Source organism: Boleophthalmus pectinirostris, unplaced genomic scaffold (assembly GCF_026225935.1).
Source record: "Boleophthalmus pectinirostris isolate CB_2022bp ecotype Guang Dong unplaced genomic scaffold, ASM2622593v1 HiC_scaffold_2, whole genome shotgun sequence".
Lineage (NCBI taxonomy): Eukaryota > Metazoa > Chordata > Actinopteri > Gobiiformes > Gobiidae > Boleophthalmus > Boleophthalmus pectinirostris.
In genome coordinates, this window is record NW_026571152.1 from 15,831,162 (window position 1) to 15,857,974 (window position 26,813).

At 38.2% G+C, this 26,813-nt stretch overlaps 1 protein-coding gene across 1 annotated transcript in view; it reads left to right on the forward strand.

The window, feature by feature from the left end:
* The window catches only part of sema3e (sema domain, immunoglobulin domain (Ig), short basic domain, secreted, (semaphorin) 3E), a 67,499-nt gene that overhangs the window by 36,247 nt on the left and 4,439 nt on the right, over nucleotides 1-26,813 (forward strand). Inside the window, exons 5-16 of the mRNA XM_055155782.1 lie at nucleotides 9,055-9,148; nucleotides 10,885-11,001; nucleotides 11,835-11,977; nucleotides 12,422-12,536; nucleotides 12,930-12,999; nucleotides 13,463-13,607; nucleotides 15,019-15,244; nucleotides 17,143-17,234; nucleotides 19,183-19,224; nucleotides 19,897-20,063; nucleotides 23,464-23,534; nucleotides 24,193-24,326. Coding sequence (XP_055011757.1) covers nucleotides 9,055-9,148; nucleotides 10,885-11,001; nucleotides 11,835-11,977; nucleotides 12,422-12,536; nucleotides 12,930-12,999; nucleotides 13,463-13,607; nucleotides 15,019-15,244; nucleotides 17,143-17,234; nucleotides 19,183-19,224; nucleotides 19,897-20,063; nucleotides 23,464-23,534; nucleotides 24,193-24,326 — 1,416 coding nt within the window. The remainder of the gene's footprint in view (nucleotides 1-9,054; nucleotides 9,149-10,884; nucleotides 11,002-11,834; nucleotides 11,978-12,421; nucleotides 12,537-12,929; nucleotides 13,000-13,462; nucleotides 13,608-15,018; nucleotides 15,245-17,142; nucleotides 17,235-19,182; nucleotides 19,225-19,896; nucleotides 20,064-23,463; nucleotides 23,535-24,192; nucleotides 24,327-26,813) is intronic.

Sequence of the window (26,813 nt, forward strand, 5' to 3'; positions counted from 1 at the left end):
GCACTATAAAAACATGCTGTGTTATTATTATCTCCTCCCCTTTATCCTGTAAGTGATTCTGTTGCAGAGATGGAGATGAGACAGAGGAGAGTTGTATCTTAAAGGGCCTATATTACACTTTATACACGTTCTACATTGCATTTTGATCTATGTTATAATGTTGTTTCCTCATTACAAACATACCTAGAGTTGTGATGCCATGCGGTAATACAAAAAATGCTCCACGGTGTTTTTAAAATCCATACACCTCCACTACAATTATTTGTGTATTTTCAGCCCTGGAATTGCCCATTTCTACTGAACTAAAGATAAAAGGTAGCTTTTAACTTGAAAACTACCACTACATGAAATCACAAGGTGGAACAGAGCATTTTGAGTTATGGAGATGTAGACAGACTAATAAACCAGGATTTGTCAAACATGTGAATAAAACTAAACACAACTCCGGGTATGTTTTTTGAAGAGGTAAGAGCATTATAACATAGCTCACAAGAATTAATTTTGTATAATATAGGACATTTAAATGACAGATGTAAAAAGGGCAGAGGGAGTGAATTTATCTGAAAGCCTTGAATATTGAAAGAGGCTAAAGGGAGCAGGCTGGGTTTGGCTAATTGTGATGAAAAAGACAAGAGAAAAGCTGTCTTTCAGTTTCATTTATACATAAGCTTTTTCACTTTGAGTATGAAATTACAGAATCTGCAAAACCTCCTTTCACAAAAATCCCAATGGCAACTGGACAAAATTATTCTTTCACAGTCACCATAGTAACAATATTTTATGTGCACTCTACTGCAGTATTTGGCTCCAGCGCCCTTTGCTAGTGCCAGTCATTCCACATGGCTGCAAAGATGTTTTAGCCAAACATTTGCATCATATAAAAGAAGGTAACATCAAAGCTCATATTTTATGCACATGCTATTGGAGTTTGATTTCATAAAAGGGTTATGTCATAAAATGGGTAGGCTTCAAAGGCACACACAACATTTCATTAAAACTAATAAAAAAAAATAAATAAGCCACTTAAAAAGAGGACAGGTTTACACTACTTCTACTACAGCTACTACTACTACTACTATTATTACATGTGCAACAATCAATCAAGAGACATAGTAAAGTACTTCTGTGGTTAATATTTGTATACTTACTGTTATTTTTGCAACAGCAACTTACTACTACTACTACTGCTCTTATATGTAGAAACGTAAAACAAAATGAAGCTAATGAGAGGGACACTTTTTTCTACTGTACTGGGAAACAAAAGAGTAGTACTACTGCTGGTAATAGTAATAATAGTGGTAATACTACCATTACCACCACCATGATTCTCAGTAATATTAACATTCTCCATGTGCCTGATTGGATGAAAAAAGTGATTATCATCAAAAACAAGCCAAAAGGCTTTTTAGATGTCATACATGCATGTTTCAGTAACAATCTCTCTCCAAGCCCTATTTGACCCCCCCTTATTGTAAGCTGTAAGATTCTGTCCAATGCTCAGCCCACAAGCCTATGTCATCCATACTTCCATATGGCAATTCTCCAGATGTATGATACAAAGCAACACACAACAACTTCACAAACCTGGTGTGATGTGCAGTAGTTTCATTAGCAGAATGCACAATAGCGCTATGAGACGAAAGACTCAGAAACATATAAAACATGTTAATACATTGTTTTCAATGAATATAGCATTTTTAAACATTAAAGGTAATATGGTGATCTAAATATGTTATGAGTAAGTAGTTAATACCCCCTTACAACTCCTTTAATCTTTTAATTACACTTCACTGAGCCTAGTATAGTATAGTTATAATCAGGCATCAAAATCTCTCACCTTTCGGTGAAATTCGCCATTTTGAAGCCAAAATAGGTGACCTACCTGAATCGTGTAGATTTGAAGAGATAAAACAACAAATTAAGCCCCAAGCTCCACTCCTGGCGGTGCCCTTCCATCAATTCCTCTAAGTTTCAGCTTTACAACCATACCCCCCTTCCCCTTTGGTTTGGGACTTTGGTTTCCCGGACGGTGCCCGACTGGTCATAGGAAAAATGTTGTCAGATCGCTAGTTGGCATTGTTTATGGTTGGAACTACAACGGTATGTGATCGTCTTCAATCCTCCTTCTTTCATTCTTGATTAATGAAAACATTCGTGGCAAATGCTTTCGCTTTCATCCGTCTTGCGCCAGTCCAAGAATTTCACCTCTAGCAGCACAATATGAATGCACCCGGTCGTCCCTCATAATCATGGCCCCAGTTTAGAGAAGAAAACTCACAAAATAGGACCAGAGTCCTATTCCATTATTCCTAGTTGCGGTATTCAGGCGACCAGGCCTGCTTTGAACACTGTAATTTTTTCAAAGTAAACGCTTCGGACCCCGCGGGACACTCAGCTAAGAGCATCGAGGGGGTGTCGAGAGGCAGGGGCTGGGACAGACGGTGGCTCGCCTCGTGGCAGACCGTCAGCTCAATCCCAAGATCCAACTATGACCTTTTTAACTGCAGCAACTTTAAGATACGCTATTGGAGCTGGAATTACCGTGGCTGCTGGTATCATACTTACCCTCCAATTGATCCTTGTTAAAGGATTTAAGTTGTACTCATTCCAGTTACAGAGCCCTGTATGATTATTTTTCGCCACTACCTCCCAGAGTCGGGAGTGGATAATTTGCTCCTTCCTTCTCAAAACAACAAAAACAACGCAGGAGCACACATACACACACTAGAGGCCACGTTGCCCCTCATGCACCCTTCTCACCTTTTTCACCCCTAACCTGTTTCCATGCCAGTATAAAGTGTTACCAAATCTTTGAGCTTTTCTGCTCTTACTGTGTGTGGCCGCACAGTTTGACAGACCTCAGACTTCTTGAGCGTGCGTGTATATTGCTGGCATGTGGTGTGTCTGTCTGCACCGATACGTATCTCCAGATGTGGAAATTAGCAGTTCCTGGTAGCTCTTTGGGATGGGAGTTGTGAGGGCTGAAGTGTACGAGGGTCTGGTGGGGCAGGGGTGAAGATTCCAGTAGTGGTCTTCATCGGTCACACCCTCCATACTCAGGAATGTGGCTCTTCTCGCTCAGTTTGGGGGTGTTTGAATGTGGGAGAAAGTGGGTTCAAATTATCTATAGATACTTTGCACTCCCTGGGGGTATGACGCTAACTGTAGGCACTGCTTTGTCTGAGGGTTTGTTAAACTTGAATCTGAGCTTTATCTCAATGCAATCTGACCAGAAAGAATTGATTTAGCTGAAACTACAACAGGTGAGGTGATTTTTACTGTTTAACAAACCTTTGTCAGAGAGCATTACGGTCAAAAGCTAACTAACATTAGCCAACAGTTTTTCAGTTAGTCACTCTTATGTTTTTGCTCAAAATCCAACAGCTAAACAGGGTCATGAACACTTGCATTGATCATAGGCTCTTAAAATGTGTTGTTTAAATCCATTTTGTTTGTTTTCTCTTGACCTAAATACTTTTTTTGGCAGTGTTTGCTAATGTAAATAGTCACATTTGTATACAGCGCTTGTCCACCTTCAAGCCACTCAATGCACTTCACAATAAGGAAATAGTCACCCATTCACACACACATTTATACACCAGTGTACTCAGGTGAGGTACTAGGGGCAAGTTCGGTTAAGTGTCTTGCCCAAGGACACACATGTTTATGTCGAGAGTGGGATTCAAACCCAACGCCAACCTTCAGATCGGTGGACAAACGCTCTACCAACTGAGCTGCTACCGCCCAATGTGTGCATTTTGTCACCACAGTGTAACTGGTGAACATTCGACCATGCACATACATGTAGAACGCCTCCAGCTTGATGGCACTGCAGAGTATCAATAATTAAGTTAATTTACTTGACTTGTTTCTTCATCAAAATACCTGGAGTTGTGTTCTATTTTGTTTGCACATGTCTGCCACACAAATGTTGCATACACCTTCACTAGAATCATTTGGATAATTTCAGCTCTGGCCAACTTATCAATCTCTACTGAGCTAAAAGTAAAAGGTAGCAGTTAACTTGAAAATGACCACTTCATGACATCACAAGGTGGAACAGAGTATTTTGAGCTTTGAAGATGTAGACAGCCTAATAATGCAGGGTTATTAAAACATCTTTGAATGAAACAAAACCCAACTACAGCTATGTTTTTGAGCGGGAAACAACCTTCTAACATGGCTTAAAGCTTTCAAGAGTCAATTCTGAGTAGGACCATTAAATTATATAAGATAAATATTAAAACTAATATACAAATAAACATTATTATATCTGCCTTTAGTCTCTTTAGCTTTTATATACAAACTGCTAAAAAGACTGTTTAAGTTATTTTGAGACAGTTACTTATTTAACGGCATATTCAACATGTTAAATGGAAATTAGCATTAGCATTAGCATCGGATATAATCCAATTTATTTACATGCCACATGTTAATTTCCGTTAAATTAGGCTAAGTAAATGTACACATAAAACTGTATATTAGTTAGAAATAAGCATAAAAAAAGCAAAAACAACCCTGTCAAACACTTAACACTTGTATACTAAATGAACAAATCAATACTATGCTAGCTCATTTAGCATTTTAAAATATAACTCTCCTGTAAAGTTTGCTAAACACTGCTTTCAGTGTAAACAGGCCCAACTCCCTCCGGTCCCATTCCCCACAGCTAGCTCCATTAATCCTGAGCTAGCATCTACTTTTATATTAGCAAAAGAAATCTGGTGCCCTCCCATACATCACCCGGGTCAGATGATCAAATATTTACCCAGCGCAGTGCACAGAAGGTCTGCAAATATTGAGTCAGGCATACTTCACCTCGTTTAGGTCCGATCAGGGTATGATGGATGGTGCTAGCTAGCGCCATATTGCAAAGCCTAGTTACAGCACAGCAGGGCTCCGCTGCTAGCCATAAATCTTGTTCCTCTGATCTGCCTGGGGACCTGCTCAAGTTAACTTCCACAACTTAAAACAGAATATTACTCAAGTGGAAATAGAAAAGTGCTTGTGCAAATAGCAGTTAATTTAAAGGTCTAATATAATGTGAAATTGACTCTTGTGAGCTTTAAGACATAATGTTACCTAAAAAAAATACCTGGAGTTGTGTTTTGTTTCATTCACACATGTTTGAGTAATCCTGTAGTATTAGGCTGTCTACATCTCCAAAGCTCAAAATACTCTGTTCCACCTGGTGATGTCATGAAGCAGTAGTTTTAGTTGAGTTTAGTTAACAGATGCCTTTGACCTTTCATTTAGTAGTGATGAGCAACTTCAGGACTGAAATGATCAAAATAATCACAGTGAAGATATGTGAAGTTGAAAAACACAATTGAGCACTTCCTGACATCACAAGGTGGAAGAGAGTGTTTTCTGTTTGAGAGAAGAACTAGGTCTAAATATGCAGCGTGTTTGTGTGTTAAATAGGGTGACCATATTTCTGTTTGTGAAAACCCGGACACCTTACCAGGGGTGAGGGGTGGGACCTCATCATTGAGCTACTCTCACCTCGCAAACTGTACACATGGCCTCCCACTTGTCCCAATCGGGACAGAAAGCGGGTAATTTCTAGTACAATCTCGTTAAATGCGCATTTGCACTTTGGCATGTTGCAGGCTGACCGACTGTTTGCTCGCTCCTTCTGAGTGCACAGAGAGCTACGAGAGCTGCTCAACTTAATGGCCCAATGAAAGATCATGAAAACCCGGATATTTCCATCACTTTATAAACAAAACCCAGACGCCCAGGACAGGACGCAAAAAACAGACATGTCTGGGGGAAAACGGACGTTTGGTCACCCTATGTTACACATGAATGAAACAAAACTCAACTCCAGGTATGTTTGTGATGACGAAACAACATTATAACATAGAATAGAAAATAGTGAATGTATCTACTTTAAATGTCTGTCAAATTGACATCAATTATCAAAGGATCATCAAAGGATCATAATAAATCTATTTAACGTCAACATTTAGGATATATTCAGACTGCAGCCTGTAGTGACACAAATTCGATTTTTTTCGCCCCTATGTGACCTGTATCTGATTTTCTAATGACAGTCTGAATGACAAAGATCCAATTTTTTCAAATGTGACCCAGGCCACTTCAGTATGTGCTCCTAAAACCAATCAGGGACCACTGAATTCAGGCCAAATTGGAGGTTTCTTATCGGAACTGGGCAATTTCTGAAATGATTGCCAAAGAAATGGCTGAGCGCAGCTACAGGTGGTCCTGGCTCCAGTGTCAACGAAAAATAAAGAGCCTGCTTGCCAAATACAAAGAGGCTAAAGTCTCAAACGAAACGAAGCAGCCATGGACGTGTAACCTGTCCATTTTACAAAGAACTGGACCATATTTTGGGAGACAAGCCCGGGCGTTTAGGCTACTTCCGTAAACACTGAGTACATTCACTGTATGACATTGTTAAGTCCTCCAATGCACATGCAGGACACTTTTGGGGCATTTAAAGTTCACAGTGGAGATCACAAACAAGTCGCATTTAATTGGAAATGTGAAAGCAAAAAAATCGAATTTCACAAAAAAATCCGAATTGAGCATTAAGCCCTGCAGTCTGAACGTAGCCTTAGACAAACTTTATTGAGTCACAAGGGAAATTATTTGTACACAGCAGCACACACGTCACAATATATTACAATAAGAGCAATAATGTAAATGGTAACTGGAGTTAAATAAGGCAAAATTAGGCTGTGCAAAAGTCTATGTACAACTAAAAAAAAAAAATCGATTGCTTGATTATCTGTTTTATTTCAAGTTTGTGCCAAGAGAGAAACAATAATCATACACACAATACATATACAGTTATAAACAACAGATAAGCACATTCCTCAAAAATGTTTTGAAATATCGTAATATAAATATATCTTGATGAAAAATGAAATAGTAAATTTCACCTCTTGAGCGTAAACGTTAACTAAGTAGCACCCAGCTCCCACTAGCTAGCCCCACATGGTCAGACCCAGTTACAGCACAGCATGGCTCCAGAGCTATAGCCATAAATCTCTCTCTGATCTGGATGTGACCGTCTCAAACACAACGGCTGCTCCACGCTGACTTTTGCTTACTTTGGTGGATTCGGACTCCCCGCTGAACAGTAGTAAAATCACACAGGAGTCTGATCTTTAGCTAGGAGCCCCTTCTGAGGTCATCCATCACCTCCTGCCAATGCTCCTCTCATCCATTATGTGGGCCTGGTGGTTTACTCAGAACTCTGCTAGAAGGGTTAAGGTTTGAGGGAGAATTTGTCTGTGAAAGAGATTGGTGGTAAATCCAAAAAGCAAAGGGTAATACAGTCATTCTTCAACGGGGGAGAAATAAGAAACATGCAAAACCTATAAAAGTAAAAAGGAAATAAAAGTTAAATTTTTATGCACTATATCACATTTCTGCTGGATGCACATTATGGCATTTTGCTGGAGACAAGCAAGTGGCACACCCCCCTCCTCTAGAAAAGTTACATAGTGCACCTTTAAAGCTACCATCTGCTAGTTTATTAGATTTTTTTTCACCAGTTCTTTATTTATTTCTTTAGTTGATAGGGACAGTACATGTTAATGAACAGCTATAAATACAGTGTAAATATGACAGAGTATAACAAAGATGTTAATCAGACTACAGCAATATAAGTAGCATCTGGTGGTTGCAATTCCAGTCAAATGAAGCTTACTGAGGCTTGCACTAAAGGGGCAAAGTTGGAGCTCCATATTAAGAATAGGTATTGATTTATGGACAAAACAGCAAAATAAATGTCATGTAGAGCGGGCGAATACAAACATTTTAAGACCAAAATGACTAGCCTGACAGCAGCAGTTACAGAGAGAGGGTTGATGTTTTTTCAACATAAAGTGAATTGAAGGCAGAGTTGATGGAGCCGCGCCCATGCTCACAGTGGCCATCAGGTTAACTCTATCCATTTATATATACAGTCTATGATGAGAATGCAGATGGGATTGCACTCAGTTGTGTTTAATTTATATAATATATTTGGATAAATAGACAGATTATTTGTTTATTAACACAGTGGATGAGCACGCAGCCTGAGTGGCGAAAGTGTGTTTAACATGAAGTTGCAACACTAGCTAGCTCTGTTGTCAGCGCACTAAAACAGTTTATAGTCGTAAAGTTCCAGGTTCAACTCCCATGTCACCTGTGCCTGTCTGTCCAGAGCGTGCATGTTCTCCCTCTGTCTGCTTGACTTTCCTCCAGGCAACCCAAAACTTGCACTATAAGCACAATCTTCCAGCTAAATCTTGACCAAGCTAGTCTACCAGCTAGTCTTGACTAAGATCAAGATCTGGACATAGTAAGTCTCTTGGCAGGTTGCCCCAGCGGCACTGAAGAATGAATGGGTCAAATACAGAGGGCAGATTTCCCTACAGGGACAGTAAAGTGTAGCCAGGCTAGCGCCACTTAGTGCCTCCGTTCAATTTCATTTCTTTCCAGCGACTAGGTCAGGAATCGGAATATACTATACAGTTTGCAAGAACCCCGGAAGTTGTAGACCGCGCACCGACCAATCAACGAAGAGCGCCTCCCCTGATGTCAAACTCAAGCGCCTGTCTGGTCCCTTTTGTTGTACAGCACAACAGTAAACAAAGTGGTCGAGATGGATGTAGACAAAAGCATACATTCTGTGTTGGCAACGATTCCCGAGATTGAGGATTTAAAGCCGGAACAAACAGAATGATTGGTGAATTTTATCAAGGGGAAAGACGCTATTGACCTTCTTCATACGGGATTTGGCACATTATATATGTCACGACCAAATAGCAGCGATTGGTTACATTTTTAAAAAGTACCTGTCTACTGTCAAGGGAACGAATCCTAATATTGTGAGGTCAGACGGTTTCCACAAAGTGAAACCGGCTGATGAATCAGACTAGGTTAAGTGTACATTAACCTTTAACCTTTCAAACTAGTTGGTTTTACATTGGTGGATTTTGAAAGAATTTTACAAGAATTTGAAAATGTTCTTGATGTGTCAAAATGTAGATACCTATTTAGAATAATTATGTGAATTTGTTTGTTTTTCCATAGGACCGTATGTTTGTGCTGGAAGAGGAGAGTGTGAGCAGTGGGAAAGGCCGCTGTCCCTATGACCCCAACAGTCCCTGCACCTCCACACTGTCCAGTAAGTATCTCCTCCACTGGTTATTTACTGCGTAACAGTTTAGACCATACACTGCCGTTACAAAGGGTGTTTTATTGCTCAAAATACCTAGAAAACATGTATAATTACTATGAGCAAGCTTGCCTCTCCATACAGTAACTCCTTCAAGGTACTTTGAGCAATAAAAACACCAGTAGTGAAATAAACACTTTGCAATAGCTGAAATTTGCATGCACAGTGATAAAAGAAATACAAACCAACACGTCTCTGGTCTCAGTATGAATGTTTAAACCACTGGTCGTAATGCTTTAAGTGAGCAACACATTTGGACAACATTCTAACATGCCTTAAAGCTCACAGAAGTCAATTTTGCATAATATAAGACCTTTAAAGTCCTTTCAACTGACATCAATCATGTCTTTGTTGTTGAATAATGGGACCATTTATAGAGGCCATAGTATTTTGACCTGACCTCCAGCTCAGTTCAAACTATATGGATTCTTTAATGTTGTAATGACACATGAACACGACCTATTTGAAGGATATGTTTAAGTGGAGAGAAGAAATGCAGAGAATGCATTTCCCTAAGATCAATCAGGAAGAACACTTTAAAGGTGCCAAAGGACAGCTATTTTTGTTCAGTCCAGGCTATTTCCGACTTCAAAAAGACATTTTTTTTACACATTTATCAACCAGCTACAAACAAAGTAGGCAGAATAGTAGCTTAATATTTTTGAGCATAGAATTATATGAATTTTTTGATATTTCAGTGTTTGAGAGTTTAAAATTAGACTTTGATTTAAACAACTTAGACAAACTTTATTGATCCACAAGGGGAATTACTCGTAAGGAGAACAGTGCAAAGATGATATGATGATTGACAGGACATAGGGCACCACATATTACAAAATGTGGTTAAATTTGACAAGGGAGTTCTTTTGTGAAACTATACAGAAACGGACCCTTAAGTTATTAGTTGACCATGTAAATGTATATAGCGTGCAATCTTATGTTTTTTAAAAGATATTATAATCACAACTGAACCCGAGTTGTTAGTGCATTAAGCTACAGATAAAGGACACACACACACGCACACATTTTTCTCATTCTCAGTATATGGACTGGCCATGCCTCATGTGAAAGCTTAGAATCTCCAGAATTCCCTCACTGAGCTGTAGAGGCTGCACTAGCACTGATTAATGATTGGAGGCATTTTAGTTTTTAGACCACCTGAATTTCAGTCCTAGTCTTGTCAAAATAAAAACTCTTTGAATTATGCATTGTATGGTAAATAGCAAAATTACTATATAAAAATAGACTGCAAAATATAATCTGTAAATGTAAAATGGATGGATTTCTCAGGTAATAAGTAATACAGAAGTTACAGACAGGGTCACCTCTTTCAGCCAGTCAGGCTAAGAATCATGGGAACTGCCTAACGTGTTCCCAGACACTTGATTTTCAGTCATGGAGCATTTTCAAGAGTGGCATAACCACAAATATCACTAGTACTATGAGGAACTAAAATGAAACCTGTGAATGACATTTTCTCAGACACTAGTTTCTGTAAGTGGCGGGGCTAAAACTCTAAATTAAAACATATTCTCAATTTATGGTTAGAAATTAGGTGCAGGTGCTTTTTAACACTGAGATGCTGTAGCATCTCTGCACTCTTTCATGTCCAGTCACTGCTGCCCTCTGCTGGTCCTTGAAGCAAACTGCACACTGTTATAACACACGCTGTTGCTGTTATTCAGGGGGAGAGTTGTACATCGGCCTGTACACAGACTACTGGGAGAACGATGGAGCCCTGTGCAGACTCAACAACCAGACCTACACCCGCACAGAGAGGGACGACCGGCAGCAGCTCAACGGTAGGGCATCTGACGCAATCTCACACCATGTTCACAATAGATGTTCGTTTAAACTTGCTATATCAGTCAATGACCTTAGAAGTGAATGTTATGGCAGTGTATTGAATATCCTGGAAAGCATAGGAGACAAAAGTATATACACTGCATTATACTCATCTGGGACAAGCATGCTACACCACCAGACCAAGTTATGGGTCAAATCTGTGGAGAGTTTCACTGTAAGAATGTTTGTTTACCAAGGCATATACAATGAAAGTACTTATAACTGAACAAATGCAAGATATAAGTTTAATGTCATACTATGAGATATTACAAGAAAAGCTATAATATCTCCATGGAGATAAGCAATGGTTTGTTTCTATTTCAATATCTACAAAGTTGTTTAAGTACTACTATTACTATTGGTTTCTAGGACTGCCAGATCTGCTGATATTACTACAGTGACTACACAAATGTTAAAACAAAGTAATAAAAATAATAATTAAATAAAAGATTTGCTGTCTGAATCCTATGCACATCATTGATTAAGAAAATTAAATTGGATAATGAAGTAAGTACAGTGGGCATGTTCTGGGGAGAGTGAAAACAGGAATTGATCAGCAATATAGCTTCTTGAATATAAGTGATTAAAGATTACTCAAGCATGCATGAATCACTCCAAATATAACTTTAGGTGAGTAAATGGTGAGGGGAAACAACTATAACAAACACTCTAAAAAGTCCATTTGGCATAATAGATCAGATTTAAATGAAAACGTATTTGAAATCATCTTACAACCCCAACCTGGAAACCACTGCTTTGACTGACCTGTTGCTGTGTTTTTTTTTTCCAGAGCCGAAGTTCGTTGGTTCGGCGGTAATCCCAGACAATGAGGACACAGAGGATGATAAGGTGTACTTCTTCTTCACTGAGAGAGAGCTGGACCCAGAGGGAGGGCACAGGGCCGTGTACACCCGTGTGGGACGAGTCTGTGCGGTAAGAGCAAATGATATGTTCTATGTTAGGGTTACTTCAGACCATTTAATTTTTTCTGTTGTTTTGTTCATTTATATTTCTTGCAGATTTAGATTATTAAAGTGGGTCTAAACACCTAAAGTCCACCCCAATCACATTTCAGTTAAAGTTGCTAAACAGTGCAGTATCTGGAGGACTGAAGAAAAAAGTGAGCGAGGTTGGGGGGGTGAATACCTAGCTGGTCTTCACACTTCAAATTCTCCTGTTGCAGTGACAAAATTATACAAAATCTAATTTTCAGAGCTTGTAATCATGTTATAGTTGTTTCTTCTTCTCATTTACTCTCTCAAAGTTGTATTTGGAGTGATTTGTGCATGTTTGAGCAATCTTTAATTGCAAAATTTAGACTGAATAGACTATATGAATAATTCAACACAATTTCACTCCAAATGTTGTTTTTCTCAGAATGACCAGGGGGGACAGAGGATGCTAGTGAATCGTTGGAGCTCCTTCCTGAAAACTCGTCTCATCTGCTCCGTGTCAGGACCAAATGGCATCGACACTCACTTTGATGAACTGGGTACGAGCTATATCATTATGAACAATCACAATATCACCATATCAAATACATGAATTTATTTTATTTATTTTAAGATAAAAATTCCCATTTTGTTCAGACAAGCATGTTTCTGGGGCGGGATTGCCTCTCCATACATCTGACCTGTAACTTAGTCTGGCACTGTCACCTTCTTGTCTCCATGGAGATATATATGTCTATTTCCATGACCGTCCACTTGGAGAGGTAACAGGGCCTCCTCCTGCTTGTATCCATGGAAATGTTGTTCTTTTGGCTATAATATTCCACAGTATGGCATAAAACTTCTCCATGGAGAATGTTCCAAAGTACGGTACGGTGACCACCTCCAGAAAGTACATGCTGTACCTTTAATTAATAATGTATTTATTATTGCAGAGGATGTGTTTGTGCTGAGGAACAAAGATGATAAAAACCCAGAAATCTTCGGCCTGTTCAGCACCACCAGGTAAAGGACTGAAAAGAATAATGACAATCTAAAAAGACACAAAACTGAAATATCCCCTGCTAATAGTGCAAAGAATCCCATGACTTTATAAAGTGTCTGTTGAAGCTTCAGCAGTTGGTGCTCAAAGTTTCTAAAAGTCGGTGCTCAAAGTTTGCAGTAATCCAAATGTATTCCTTACTTACCTTATGCATTCTAAGCATCCTCATTATTCAAGCACTTTTCACAAGGTATTGAGTGGAATTTGGCAGCCAGACCTGTCACAGTAACAATGCTAACAACAACTAGCATACTAAGCACACTTCCTGATTCTCTTACAATAAAACGCTTTATAATGCTGGGACACAACAATTTGCTCAAATACATGCAGAAATTTGGTACAGAATGTAACATCATAACATAATACTTTTAACATACTTTTTACTTGCTTCTCAGTGAAAACCTGACTTGTGTTTGTGTTCCCCAGTGCTGTGTTCAAAGGCTATGCTGTGTGCATCTACACCATGGAGGACATCCGGGCTGCGTTCAATGGGCCTTTCGCCTACAGGGAGAGACCAGAGCACCACTGGAGCCTGTACGAAGACCGCATCCCCTACCCCCGACCGGGATCTGTAAGTACTACTACTAATAGCCGTATCTGTCTGAAATAGTGTGCAAAATCATTCTCCCCCCCAAAAATCATGTAGCTACTTTTCAAAAACGAAAACATGCCTTGCGTCCTTGTAGTGTGAATGTGTAAATCTTATAAAGCATTCCTTCAGTGGAGGTGCTGTTTTGTCACATCTCATTGAATTTTCCATTACCCTAATGTTAAAACAATGGAGATTTTAAGCTGATAAATACTAAACTCGTTCAAAGCATTCTAACACCACAGTGTGATAGATGTATTTACCAATAAAGAAGCAGGACTCTATAGGGTTGTACCACAACTCTTTTGTTTACTTTATAACATTTAACTTTGGATAATACTGTTTGAACGTTTTGCACTGTGGCTAGACAAATAGTGTATTTTGCCCATAATGTCTGTTTTCAGTTCTGAGCTCTCTTGGTGGTGTCATTATTCCAGAATGAGGGGGCAAAAAACACTTTTTCCTACTGATTACTTTGTACTTTGCCATGAAATATCCAAAAGGTACAAGGCACAAATGTTAAACCTAATCATATTTATTAGTGACTAGACCCAAGAACTTGCTATTTTACAAAAAAAAAAAACAGTGCCTCATCTGTATTAAAAGCACTATGCATTGAAAAACTGAATTAGTTCATTTTAAACAGTTTGCAGTGGTTCATTTCCATTCCTCACTTACCATATGCAGTCTGAGCATCCCAATTATTCACCATGATGAGTTTATGAGCACTACATATATATATATATATACATATATATATATATATATATATATATATATATATATATATATATATATATATATATATATGACCTCAGGAGCTGCTTATACAATATATCTACACTGGTGAAACAATTTTGCTCAGATACATGGGGAAAAAAAAAGATATGGGATCTTTAATATAAAATAATATGATATTATATAATATAATAATGTTTCATCATTATAAACATACTTGGAGTTGTGTTTTGAGTCATTCACACATGTTTAACACACAAACCCTGCAAATTTAGGCTGAGTTCAAACAAAAAACACTGTTCCATCTTCTGATCATGTGGCGATACAGGAAGTACTCCATACATCTTCACCTAGACTCCAAACATCTTCACACAAAGCTAATTTCAGCCCTCTAATCTACTGAACTAAAAGTGAAAGGTAGCTATTAACGTGATAACTACCACTACATGACATCACAAGGTAATAGCAGGTTACTATTTGTCAGTTAAACAAAGCACAACTCCAGGTATGTTTTTACGGAGGTATTATAACAAGAGTCAATTGTATGTAATTTAGGACCTTTAAATATCACTGGACTATAGAATGTTATGATGTCAGCCAAAAATAAACTACTCTTGCTGATTTGCTAGTTCCAATCCTGTCCTCTGTGTTGTAGTGTGCCAGTAGGATGACCGGTGGGGCTTTCTCCAGTTCTAAAGAGTTCCCAGACGAGGTGCTGCGTTTCGTGCGCTCTCACCCGGTCATGTACAGACCAGTCCTGCCCCAACACAAGAGACCTGTGCTACTCCAAACTGAGCCAGGCCACAGGAGACTCACCCAGATCGCCGTAGACCGGGTGCAGGCTCAAGATGGGTACTACCATGTGCTATACATCGGGACAGGTACATGCACAATACAGGACCACACTGCAAAAAGCAATATCTAGGTAAATTAAAAGGCTTAAATTAAGAACATTTTACTTTATTTGAATAGATTCAACTTCACAAGTAAAATGATCTACCAATGGAATACGTGTGCTTTTCTTAATTCAAGCAACATTACATTTTGTTTCTTATTTTAAGTGCAAAGAGTTGTTGTGTTTCTTATCTTAAGTGTAGCAAGATGTATTTCCATATTTTAAGTAGAAAAAGTTTTGTTTCGTTGGTAGATAATTTTACTTGTCGAGAGAAATTAACTCAAATCATGATGAAACTTTCTTAATTGAGCAATCTTAACTTGGCTAGATTTTTGTTTTTGCAGTGCACTATGATTGAAAGATGCAAAAACTAAAATCTAGCCAAGTTAATCATGATCAGAATAAATTTCACTTCAAGTAAAGTGACTTACCAGTGTAGTAAGACTTTTTGTGCTTAAAATATGGAAATACATCTTGCAACTCTTAAAGGTGCATTGTGTAACTTTTCTGGTGGGGAGGCCTGTCAAATGCTTTTCTTCATAGAGGGTTATGTAATGATATTTCTTTGTCTGGAATGTTTCGTGATATGGTATTAAACCTTTCTATCTTCATTGAGACCAAACCAGACCAAGTTACATGTCAGATCTGTGGAGAGGCAACCATGTTCTCAGTCAAAATGCCTGTTTTTCCAACGTGTTTTTGAGCTATAAAGCCACCTGTAACTGATGGTCTGTTTACACGAGAACACTTGGGGGTAAAAACGACAAAACATTTTATCGAAGGTGCCTTTCGTTTAGATGGTGACAGCATTTTTGGGGATTAAAAACACAAAAATCTGAAACCACCCTCCAGAGTGTAAAACTTGAATACGCTCCGCCGCTCACGTCGTGTACATGTTTACCTCACATACATACAGTACACAGAAACAAACATGTTAGATGGTATGCGTACCCAACTGAATTCCACACACTTTTGCGTCACCGTATGCATGCAGATTTCCTCCTGAAAACACTCGTCTAAATACAGAATAAAAAGTGAAGATGAGACACCACTTTTGCATCTTCTGTTCAGTGTAGCCTCAATAAATGTAAGGTAGAGAGCAATGACATATCCATAAAAACAAGCAGTTGACCTTTCACTTGCCTATATATTGCTTTTTGTAGGTTAGGCGTAGGTCATGTGACAATGGAATATTGTACAATCTCTATCATTTAAACTAAGCTGGACAGGTCAGAATCCTATAGTAGACTTTGTTGTTTAACTGTCAGACTGTAGATCATAGACCTGGTTTACCTGGTATGTAGGTACATGTACATCATAGACTGTTTAAAGTCTAAGGGAGTGTGACGCCACCCACAGCGCTCAGCTCCAGTCAAATGAAGCTCACGGTGCCAGCGTTATAGGTGTGAATTTGGAGTCGAGTTCCATGTTAGGAATTGGCATTTGTTTACGGATAAAATTGTGAAATCAAAATACCCGGATCATGTGGAGCTGACTAATACAAACATTTTAAGACCAAAATGACGAAGCTCACTGCAGAGTCAATGGAACATGGCAGCAAGCAGTTCAACTATGTCCATTTATATATACAGTCTGTGATGTGCATATGTATGTAAGTTAGGTAGGTATGACCATTATTATTATTAGTACAGTTGTGCATGTGCAAGGAAATCTTCTGTTGTGTGAGTCTAAGGACAGGTGAAGAGGATGGAGCAGAGGGCAGAATCAGAAGTTCACACTGGGACAGGCTTTAACACAGACTGACAGACAAGCAAACCTGCAGCTAGATCCAGTGTCTCTCATCCTCCTCCATCACCTGCAGTTTGTGACTCGTATCCATTTAAAGTTCCATACCGACCCCTGCCATGTCTCTCCTGTTTTTAGACGACTCAGCGGTTCTCAAGTTTATCACCATCTATAACAAAGACACAGACACCATGGAGGAGGTGCTGCTGGAGGAGCTGCAGGTCTTCAAGGTAAAGCTATGAAAACACTCTGTGCAGTAAACCTGTTCTGTTTGGGTCTAAAATGAATCCATATAACATTTGAGCTTTATAAGTCAAATTAGTAGTAGCTGTACTGTAGTTACTGCAAGAATAGGTTAGGTTAAATCAATCTTGCCCTATCAATGTTGGAGGATGGGTGAAATGCAGAGAATTATAATGCATGTTTAGGTGATTTTTAGCAGTGAAAACATCTGTTACAGGATAAATGCATTGCAGTGTATTTGAATTTAATGCCATATTATGGAATACTCCAGGCAAAGCAGTCAAATCTCCATGGAAACAAGCAGGGGGCGTCCCGTCCACCAGAAAACTACTCTTTTTTTAAAATGGATTTGAACAGTGGTGGAACGTAAACAAAGTAATGGTAGTTACTGTACTCAAGTAACACAAATTTAGGTGTCTGCACTTTCTACTCTTCTACAATTTTTCAACTGAATGGAAAAGTAAAAGTACTTTTTATTATTGTTTGAGACCTGGCGAAAAGGCTGACGGGTTCATTTTTAACACATTCATAGTGTGAGCAAAAATATATACAGTATACAAATAAAAACAGCTAGGAAAACAATATTAATTCAGTTGTTTCTGCTGAACAAATTTCAGCACAAATCTTTATTAAAATCACTACATTTGAAGCTTTATTAGATCTCAAAATCTGCACAAAATACTTTTACTTTTTACTCTTAAAGTACAACAGCTACTTTAATACTATTACTTAAGTAGATTATTTCATGTCATACTTTTTGCTCTGGTATCTGTACTTTTACTTAAGTAACAAAATTGTTCCACCACTGGATTTGAACCATAGACAATACTCGAAATCCAAATTTAGCTCATCTCCAAAACAACAACTGCAAAATTATCACATAGTTAATATGACTTTATTTCCTTTCAATTCACACTAAATATGAAGGACTGAAATATTAAATGAAACACTTTAATAACTTAAACACAAATACAGATATGACTTTAAAAATGAAAACTGTTTAAATACTCTATGAGGTTTTGAGGAAAGATCAGCATGTTTTCTGTAGCATGGTTAAAAATAATGGTTTTGCATTATAATTAAATAAATATTATAATCAATTACCTGACCGTTATGCGTGGACGTGTGATTAAAGTGTGATTTGGGATGGAGTGAGTGTAACTGATATGTCCTGATGCCCTTCCTCAGCTCGGGGAGGTCCATGGTTGTAATGGGCTCTAGACAGTGTGACTAATGTATGCTGTCAATCATTATTTAAGTGCCCTGGTTTACAACGATTATGCAAAACAGGGAACACAACATGGCAGAATTGTGTTCTAGAAGCCTGCAGAATATTCTTACAGTACCAAGATTGTAAATGTCAAAATAAAATGAGATAGACAAGAAAGAAAGAAAGAAAGAAAGAAAGAAAGGAATAAACTGTTTTTATTACCAAATATACAACATTTACATTGAGATTTAGTCTGTTTTGTCTGATTTTCAAATTTTTTGCTGGTTAAATGCACAGTTTTTTGAATTCCTGCAAGACGAATGTGCTGTTGTGATTTTGGCTTTCACAAAAATAAAATTGAATTGAATTGAACTAAACAGAAATAAAATAAAAATCAGTGTAAATGCTCTACAGTGTATTTATATTTTTGATTATTTATCAGGGACAGAAAGGTGCCAAAAGGTTAAAATGCTTCTTCAAAAACACACCAAGAGCTGTGTTTTGTTTCATTCGCACATATTTGAGTAATCCTGGTTTATTAGTCTGTCTACATCTCTAAACTCAAAATGCTCTGTTCCACTTTCTGATGTCATGTAGCTACTTTTTACTTTTAGTCCAGTAGAGATTGGCAATTCCAGGTCTAAAATCATCAAAATGATTCTAGTGAATTTGTATGAAGTTTTATTTTATTTTTATTTTAACCAAGGAATGTTTTGTTTTCTCAGGTGCCTGCTCCGATTCGAGAGATCATCATTTCCCCCAAAAGAGTAAGTCCACTGTGTACGGTTGTTTATCCTGTAATACTACTATTTGACCACTAGGGGCTAACATTGTAACACATACAGTACTCTGAAGTGCTTCCAACTCCCCTTTAAATGCAAAAGAAAAAAAAAAAGAAAAAAATAATCACCATGACTTTGTAGATATGTCACCCTGACCTGTCATTCAACGTATGAAACAGCCAGAATCTGACAACGTTCTTTTTTGTGTTGAATAAGTTTACAGCATCATAAAACTAGCACAAAAAATTGCAAAAAAAAGGGGAAAAAAAATCTAAAACTCTTAATCTCATAAAAGGCCTATACAATTTGACCACAATTATGTAACTATGGAGACAAGCATAGGGCAGACCAGACCTTCAGAGCTAATTTAGTATTATATTAAAGCTAGTCTAAAATAGAATAATTTATCTCAGTATTTTATGTAGCAGCATACTTTTACTCCTACTTGAGTAATATGTTTATTGAACAGTATTCTTACTTGATTGTGTGTAAGTCTACAAAGTCAGGTCTTGTCAGTTACTCTTTAAGTTTCTCTTACTTGAGTAATTTCTTGGACTACTACTTTCTACTTCTACTTGAGTAACATTATTTTGAAGTAAAGTTACCCATAATACCTTTTTATATACTGACATGCCCCCCTTTTTATTGTCTCCATAGCAACAGCTGTACGTGGGCTCGGAGGTGGGTGTGGCTCAGGTCCGTTTGCACCAGTGTGACCTGTATGGCTCTGAGTGTGCAGACTGCTGCCTGGCCCGGGACCCCTACTGCGCCTGGGACGGACTCACCTGCTCCCGCTACTACCCCAACGGAGTCTACACCAAGAGGTAATGTACTGCCTGTGTGTATGGGAAGGAAGGTCTGAAAAAGTGCAAATCTTTAAAGGTTCACTGCGCAACACTTCTAGTGGAGAGTCCGTCAACTGCTTGTCTCCATGGAAATGTTACTGCTTTGTCTAGAATGTTCCACAGTACAGATAAACCTATCTAGACAGTGAGGTTACAGCACTAAGCTACATTACAGTTCAGATCTGTGGAGAGTCGCCCCTTTTCACAGAAGGAATTATTGCGTTTTTAAGCAACAGATACCCCTGTAATGAATAAATGCTGGATGGACATGATTAATGTCATACCATGGAATATTCTAGGCAAAGCAATAACATCTCCATGGAGACGAGTAGGTAACAGATCCTTCACCAGAAAAAAAGTTGCACAGTGGACCTTTTAAGGTTTTATGTTGTTACCTTGAAAAGTTGTGATGAGTTTCATTCACACGTTTGAGTAATCTTAATTTGGTCTGTCTACATCTCCAACCACCTTGTGATGTCACGTGGTTTACAGCTAGGCCTACCTATAGCTGGGTACTACCTTAGAGATAGGGTAAGGAGCTCAGTCACACAGGAGGAGCTCGGAGTAGAGCCGCTGCTCCTCAATGGCGAGAGAAGACAGATGAGGTGGCTCGGGCATCTGTTTAGGATGTCTCCTGGGCGAGTCCCTCGGGAGGTCTTCTGGGCATGTCCCACCAGGAGGAGGGCCTGGGGAAAACCCAGGACATGCTGGAGGGACTATGTCTCTCGGCTGGCCTGGGAACGCCTTGGGGCGCCCCTCGGAGGAGCTGGAGGAAAAGTCCGGGGTGAAGGAAGTCTGGAGTCCCTACTTATTTCTGCCCCCGTGACCTGGCCCCGGATAAGTGAAAGAAAATGGATGGATGTATGGACCTACCTTTTACCTTTAGTTCACTAAAGATTGGCAGTTCTAGGGCTGATATTATCCAAATGACTCTAATCAAGGTATATGGAGTTTAAAACACATTTGGCTCTTTCTGTATGGCAGCACAAGGTGGAACAGAGTGTTTTCTGTTTGAGAGAACAACTCAAGGAAAGAAAACCGTGTAATATGGGCCATTTAAACAGTTTTTCCTGCCCCAATCCTTTCACCTTCCTTCTTCTACACTCTTCTTCTCACTGTGTAGTGCTCTGATCATGCCCTAAATGTCACCATGCTGCCTTAGTCATTATCACCACACAGCACATATGTGTTAGTCCATACGATCCATTTCCAGCTCCTTCTCACCTTTAATATGAGATGTGTGAAAGAATATGTATGATAGGGTCAGGTACAGGGGCTCAGATAGCTGGGTTTCAGATGACATCGCAACATTCTATAGGCCAATATCATTAAATACAGATGAGGGCAAGTAAATACAGTTAACATTTATTTTTTGTTGTTGTAACATACCAAGTTAATGGGTTTAGTCACCAGAGAATATTATATTAAAGATTTGTGAATAAATTTTTTGACTATTTCATGACAAATTAAAATGTTATTAATAGGGAGAGGCTTAATGTTTGGCAAATGTATTGTAGTATATGGCAGTTACAGTTTCATGACATTTATTTTAAGATTTGATTGTTGTTTTTTGTTTTAGTTTTTTGGCAACTTGTCTTTTTTCTTACTCATTTTATTTTATGTGTTGTTTTGTAATAGTTAAAGGGTCCATATTATGCTTTTTCCTAACCTATGTTATAATGCAGTTTTCTCTTAATAAAAATACTTGGAAATGTATTTTGTTTCATTCACAAATGTTTAACACACAGATGATGCATGTAAGTTGAGTTCTTCTCTCAAACAGAAAACACTTTTTACATTGTGATGATATGTGGCAATACAGGAAGTGCTCCACGGTGTTTGTAAACTCCATACACCTTCACTAGAATCATTTGGACAGTATCAGTCTAGGAATTGCCAATAGTTACTGAACAATAGGTAAAAAGTGGACGTTAAATTGAAAACTACCATTTCATGATGTTACAAGGTGGAACAGAGGATTCTGAGCTTTGGAGATGTAAACAGGCTAATAATAAAGGATTACTCAAACAGGTGTGACTGAAACAAAACAACTCTGGGTATGTTTTTGCGAACGTAAGAACATTTTAGCAAGCACGAGGTGATTCTTCTCTGAGCTGGTTTGTCTGTTTTCAGCGTAATAAATAAAATCAAAATGGAAAAAAAAAAAAGAAAACATGCTTCTATTATAGCCTGTTTTTTGGCTATAAAGCTACATACTGTGGCTTTATGTTAACTTAACCCATATTTTTACTTTATACTGCATCATTACTGCATCATTAGTCCAATACTGAAGGATTTATCTCATGGTGGCACTGACAGATACAAAGAATTCAGTCCCCGCAATGTAACAACTACCCACCCACTCATCCACCCACACACAAGCACACAAACTAAAATCATGAACAAGACAACAGACAATAAATGAAAAACACATTTTGTAAACTTTTCCCAAATTTACAAGTGAAACTACTGACCATCATGGGTTGGTATAAGCTTTTGTCACTATATTAAATCAGCTTAAAAAAATATATAAAAATCACACAAAACATAGAAATGCTGACTTTAGATCAATATACCATGCCATCTTTCCCACTGATTTTTTTAGTTCACTCAAAGCAAATTATTTTAGTTTCAACACCTATTTAAAAATAAAAGGATTAATTGAAGAGGGGGTATTATGCAACATTTCCTTTTAGCTTTCTACCATGTTACAGTGCTCTACCCTCATCAAAACCATGAAAGAAGAGGTTTTAGATATCACCCATGTATGTTTGAGTAATTTAGTGATCTCACCCAGACCCTATTCAAACCCTCCTTACGGTTACCTGTAACCTGTGCAACGCTCAAGCCTACGTCACCCATACTTCCACATGACAATTCTCCATGAATATACAAAAGCATGATACAAAACACACACAGCAACTTCATAAACCTGTTGCGTTGTGCAGTAGTTTCATTAGTGGGATGCACACTGATTGTAATGTGATGGGGAGTGACTTAGCACAAAGAGCAAAGGGAGAGAAGACTAAGAGTGTCAAGAATGAAAATGAAACTTAAAAAACATGTTAACACTTTGTTTTCTGTGAATATAGCATTTTCAAAATAATAAAAGATTACGTCATGATCTACATGTTATATGACAACAGTTTCACTAAAGCAGTAAAGAATACCTTAACATATTTAGCCCTACTTAAAGTCAACATCATTATAATGTATTTATTTATTTTTGTGATGAAAGATCACATCTTAAAGTTTGACCAGTTTTGAGTGAATGTTTCTTTTGAATTTGTGAAAAATTGCAGTGATTTCGTGCCCCTTGTCGCTCTCTCACTCTTACATCACACGTTCAAACACAGTCTCTCCTCTCTCTCTCTCTCAGCCGTCGATTCAGGCGCCAGGATGTTCGCCATGGCAACGCCGTCCAGCTGTGCAACGGGCTGCAAATTGACGGTTAGTGCTGAAAACAAGTGCGCTGCTGCTGCCGAGACTTACATGTGCATTTTGCTTTGTCAGTGTTGTACCAGGGCTGGAAACAAAAGGCTGTGAGTGATATTAGAGACACATGTTGAGTTTTATTGGAGATGTCAAATGAAATTATGGAGATAGACCGTCCAAATATTCCCAAAAGAATCATATATAAACTGTCAGATGTTTTTACTATATTGATACTTTGTCATCAACATTCCCCTGTCTGAAGCTCTGTTACTCAAGTTAGACTTAATCTGAGTTTTATTTATTTAACACAAGTTTTCAGACTGTCTTAAAACTTTTTGACAGGTTTTGATAATATATTCATCATGTTACCAAGGCAGCTGCTGAGCATTCCACCAAAAGAGATACATGTAGAGCTCCCCAAACCTGAACCTGACCAAACATGATTGTACATTTAGATTTGTTTTTCTTTTAGTAACACATGTGAAACAAAAGAGTTCATTAGTCACCCATCATAATTAAATAAATTCTTATTGCTTATGAAAATATGTGAAGTAAAGATGTAGGCACCCATCTGACAAACTGAAAAAACTAAACAAAACTGTTATAAATAGGTCACAACAGCTTTACTAAATGACCTCTGACCTGTGTATATTACTGTATGTTTTGCATGTAGGCGATCAGTGGCAGCCTGCAGAGGAGAAGCGCATCTATGGAGTGGAGAACAACAGCACGTTACTGGAGTGTGTGCCACGCTCTCTACAGGCCAAAGTACTCTGGTTCACTCAGAGGGACGGGGACAAGCATGAAGTGAGTACTGGCTGGACTGTTCAGTAATAAGTACTTGGAGAGCAGTTCAAGTCTACAGGCTACTTAGTGATTTTGAAAGAATTATCCAATCACTGCATCAGTCTCACAGAATGAGGTTTTATTAAAAAGGTAAATAAATAAATAAAATAATAATAATTAAATAAAAAGTAACAAGAATCATAGTAACAAAAACAGATCGTCATTAACATTATGTCATATGTCATGTATATTAACATATTTCGCCTTTCTATTTTAAGTATTTACAATATACAATAGTATAGTACAATATATAGAAATATTATATCTTAATTGTTGTTCTGAAAGATCTGCAAAATTTTGTATATCTATAATTGAAACAATACAAACTACTGCATTATTTCGTAATCTTGGCTCATAGCTAAAGAATTGTTTTTTATGGTTTTTACTGATTTTGTCTTTTTCCAATTTTATAATGACTCAGCATAGCAATTATGATGAGGAAACCAGATATGTTGCGTAAAGTGTATCAGTGGCTGTGGGGGTTCATGTTTATGGTTAGTTTTTTGGTGTTGCACAGTCCAAGTTTTTGGCAATTTTAGTACAAACCTGGTACATTTGCAACTTTGTGGTCAGAAAAGTATACAAATGAGTGTGTCACGGTTCAAGTGGCCACCGCAATTTCAGGTATATGGTGACATCACGTAGGACTATTGTGATTACAGAAATTTGTGTCTGATCTCAAGCACCTGGCTGCAGGGGCGGAGCTTGATACGTGGATACCTGTTAGACCAATCACACCGCTCTTTATACCCCCAGACGCTGCCCCTGCCCACCTCTCTTTTCTTTACCCTGCATTCGATTATCCTTCTGAATCGGTTTTCCAAGGAAGTTGCCTAGCGACATGCGAGTCAGAATCCAAGATGGCTAAGCTCACTGTGACTAAATATGAACTGTTTTCATTGTGTTTAGACACTTTGGTGGTTTAAATGACAATTTCAGTCACTCCGTATTACTGCAATACCTTACTACGTCCATATCACTGCCTGTGGGTATGGTAGTTGGTGTTGTGATGTGGCCAGTATTGAAGGAATATTTAATTTAACGGGCATTAACGTCTCTAAGGTTGTAACGGAAGAGAAATCATAACATAAAAAGAAGTGCAAATTTAAAATTTTTAATGAATTAAAGTGGCAGCATTTTCATAAGATAAGGGAATAGTCATAATCATAATCCAGTCTGACACACAAAACATAATAATATGCTTCAAGCTCAGACGTGACGTCAAATCCAAGGTCCAAGTGGGAGTCGGAAGATAATCAAATACAGAGTCAGTCCTCCAGGTACTGCCCAGTTTAGCAGCTCTGTTTGGGCGGAGTTTAAGTATTCAGTCCCACTTTAATATTAATATCCAACATTCTCCTGAGCACCCTGAGCTGGCATATGATTGCACAGTGTGTATATGAAGGTGTGAACAGACAAGAGCTGGCACTAATCAACCCTCTCAGAATGTTTTGAAACACACAATATGCTGCTATTAGGTGAGATTTTCAAACAGATGAAAATATGAAATGGGAATACAATATTTGTCAACTGCCTTAAAGCTGGTTTACACATTTTACATACGAATTATAGCAGGTGTTATGTTGTGAAAGAGAGAAACTGTTCCGTGTTAGTTGACAATCACAGCTGTTGTTATATTGGCAGAATTACATGACAAGTTATGACTGACATTTGAGGTACATTTAGCTACTTTAAGAACATATGGAAAGAGATATGCAATGTGCAAATCAGCTTTAAAGCCTGATTTGTGTAACTTTTCTGGTGGAGAGTTCGTCAAATGCTTTTCTCTATGGAGACGTTATTCCTTTGTCAGGAATGTTTCACAGTATGGGATTAAACCTTTGTATCTTCATGGAGACCAAAGCAGACCAAGTTACAGGTCAGATCTGTGAAGAGACAACTTTGCTCACAGTCAGAATGTTTGTATTTTTGAGCTATAAAACCAGCTGTAATTTAATAAACGTAAGGTAGAGCTGTTTAATGTCATAGTGTGGAACATTTCAGGGCTCATTTCATTTTGGTATTCATTTCATTTTGGTATGTAATCAAATCCCACTTTTGCCTCTACAAAAAGTTCTCACTCTCCAAAAAGATTATTGAGAAATTATTCAAAATGGCAGCCATGAGTAAAATGAAACCACCGCAGTTGCAGACTAAGCAATGTCCATCCACGCTCCCATGCCTCTTAATGTTTATATGAATACTTAGATCAGTCAAAACAGAGATTTCTACAGAAGGATACTCAAACTGACACAAGCAGAGAGTGAAAGGCCAGTAGTTTGGAGAGGGTTAGGAGGCATTTGTTTCTGCTGCTGCGGTGGAGATTGGGTCACTGTTGTCTTCTGCATTAGACCCATCCTTCAATATTGTTGGAATAACTTGTCAGGAGTACCTAGGTGAGGTATTAGCTTGATGAATGACGGGGGAAGTGAAGGTGATTGGCAATAG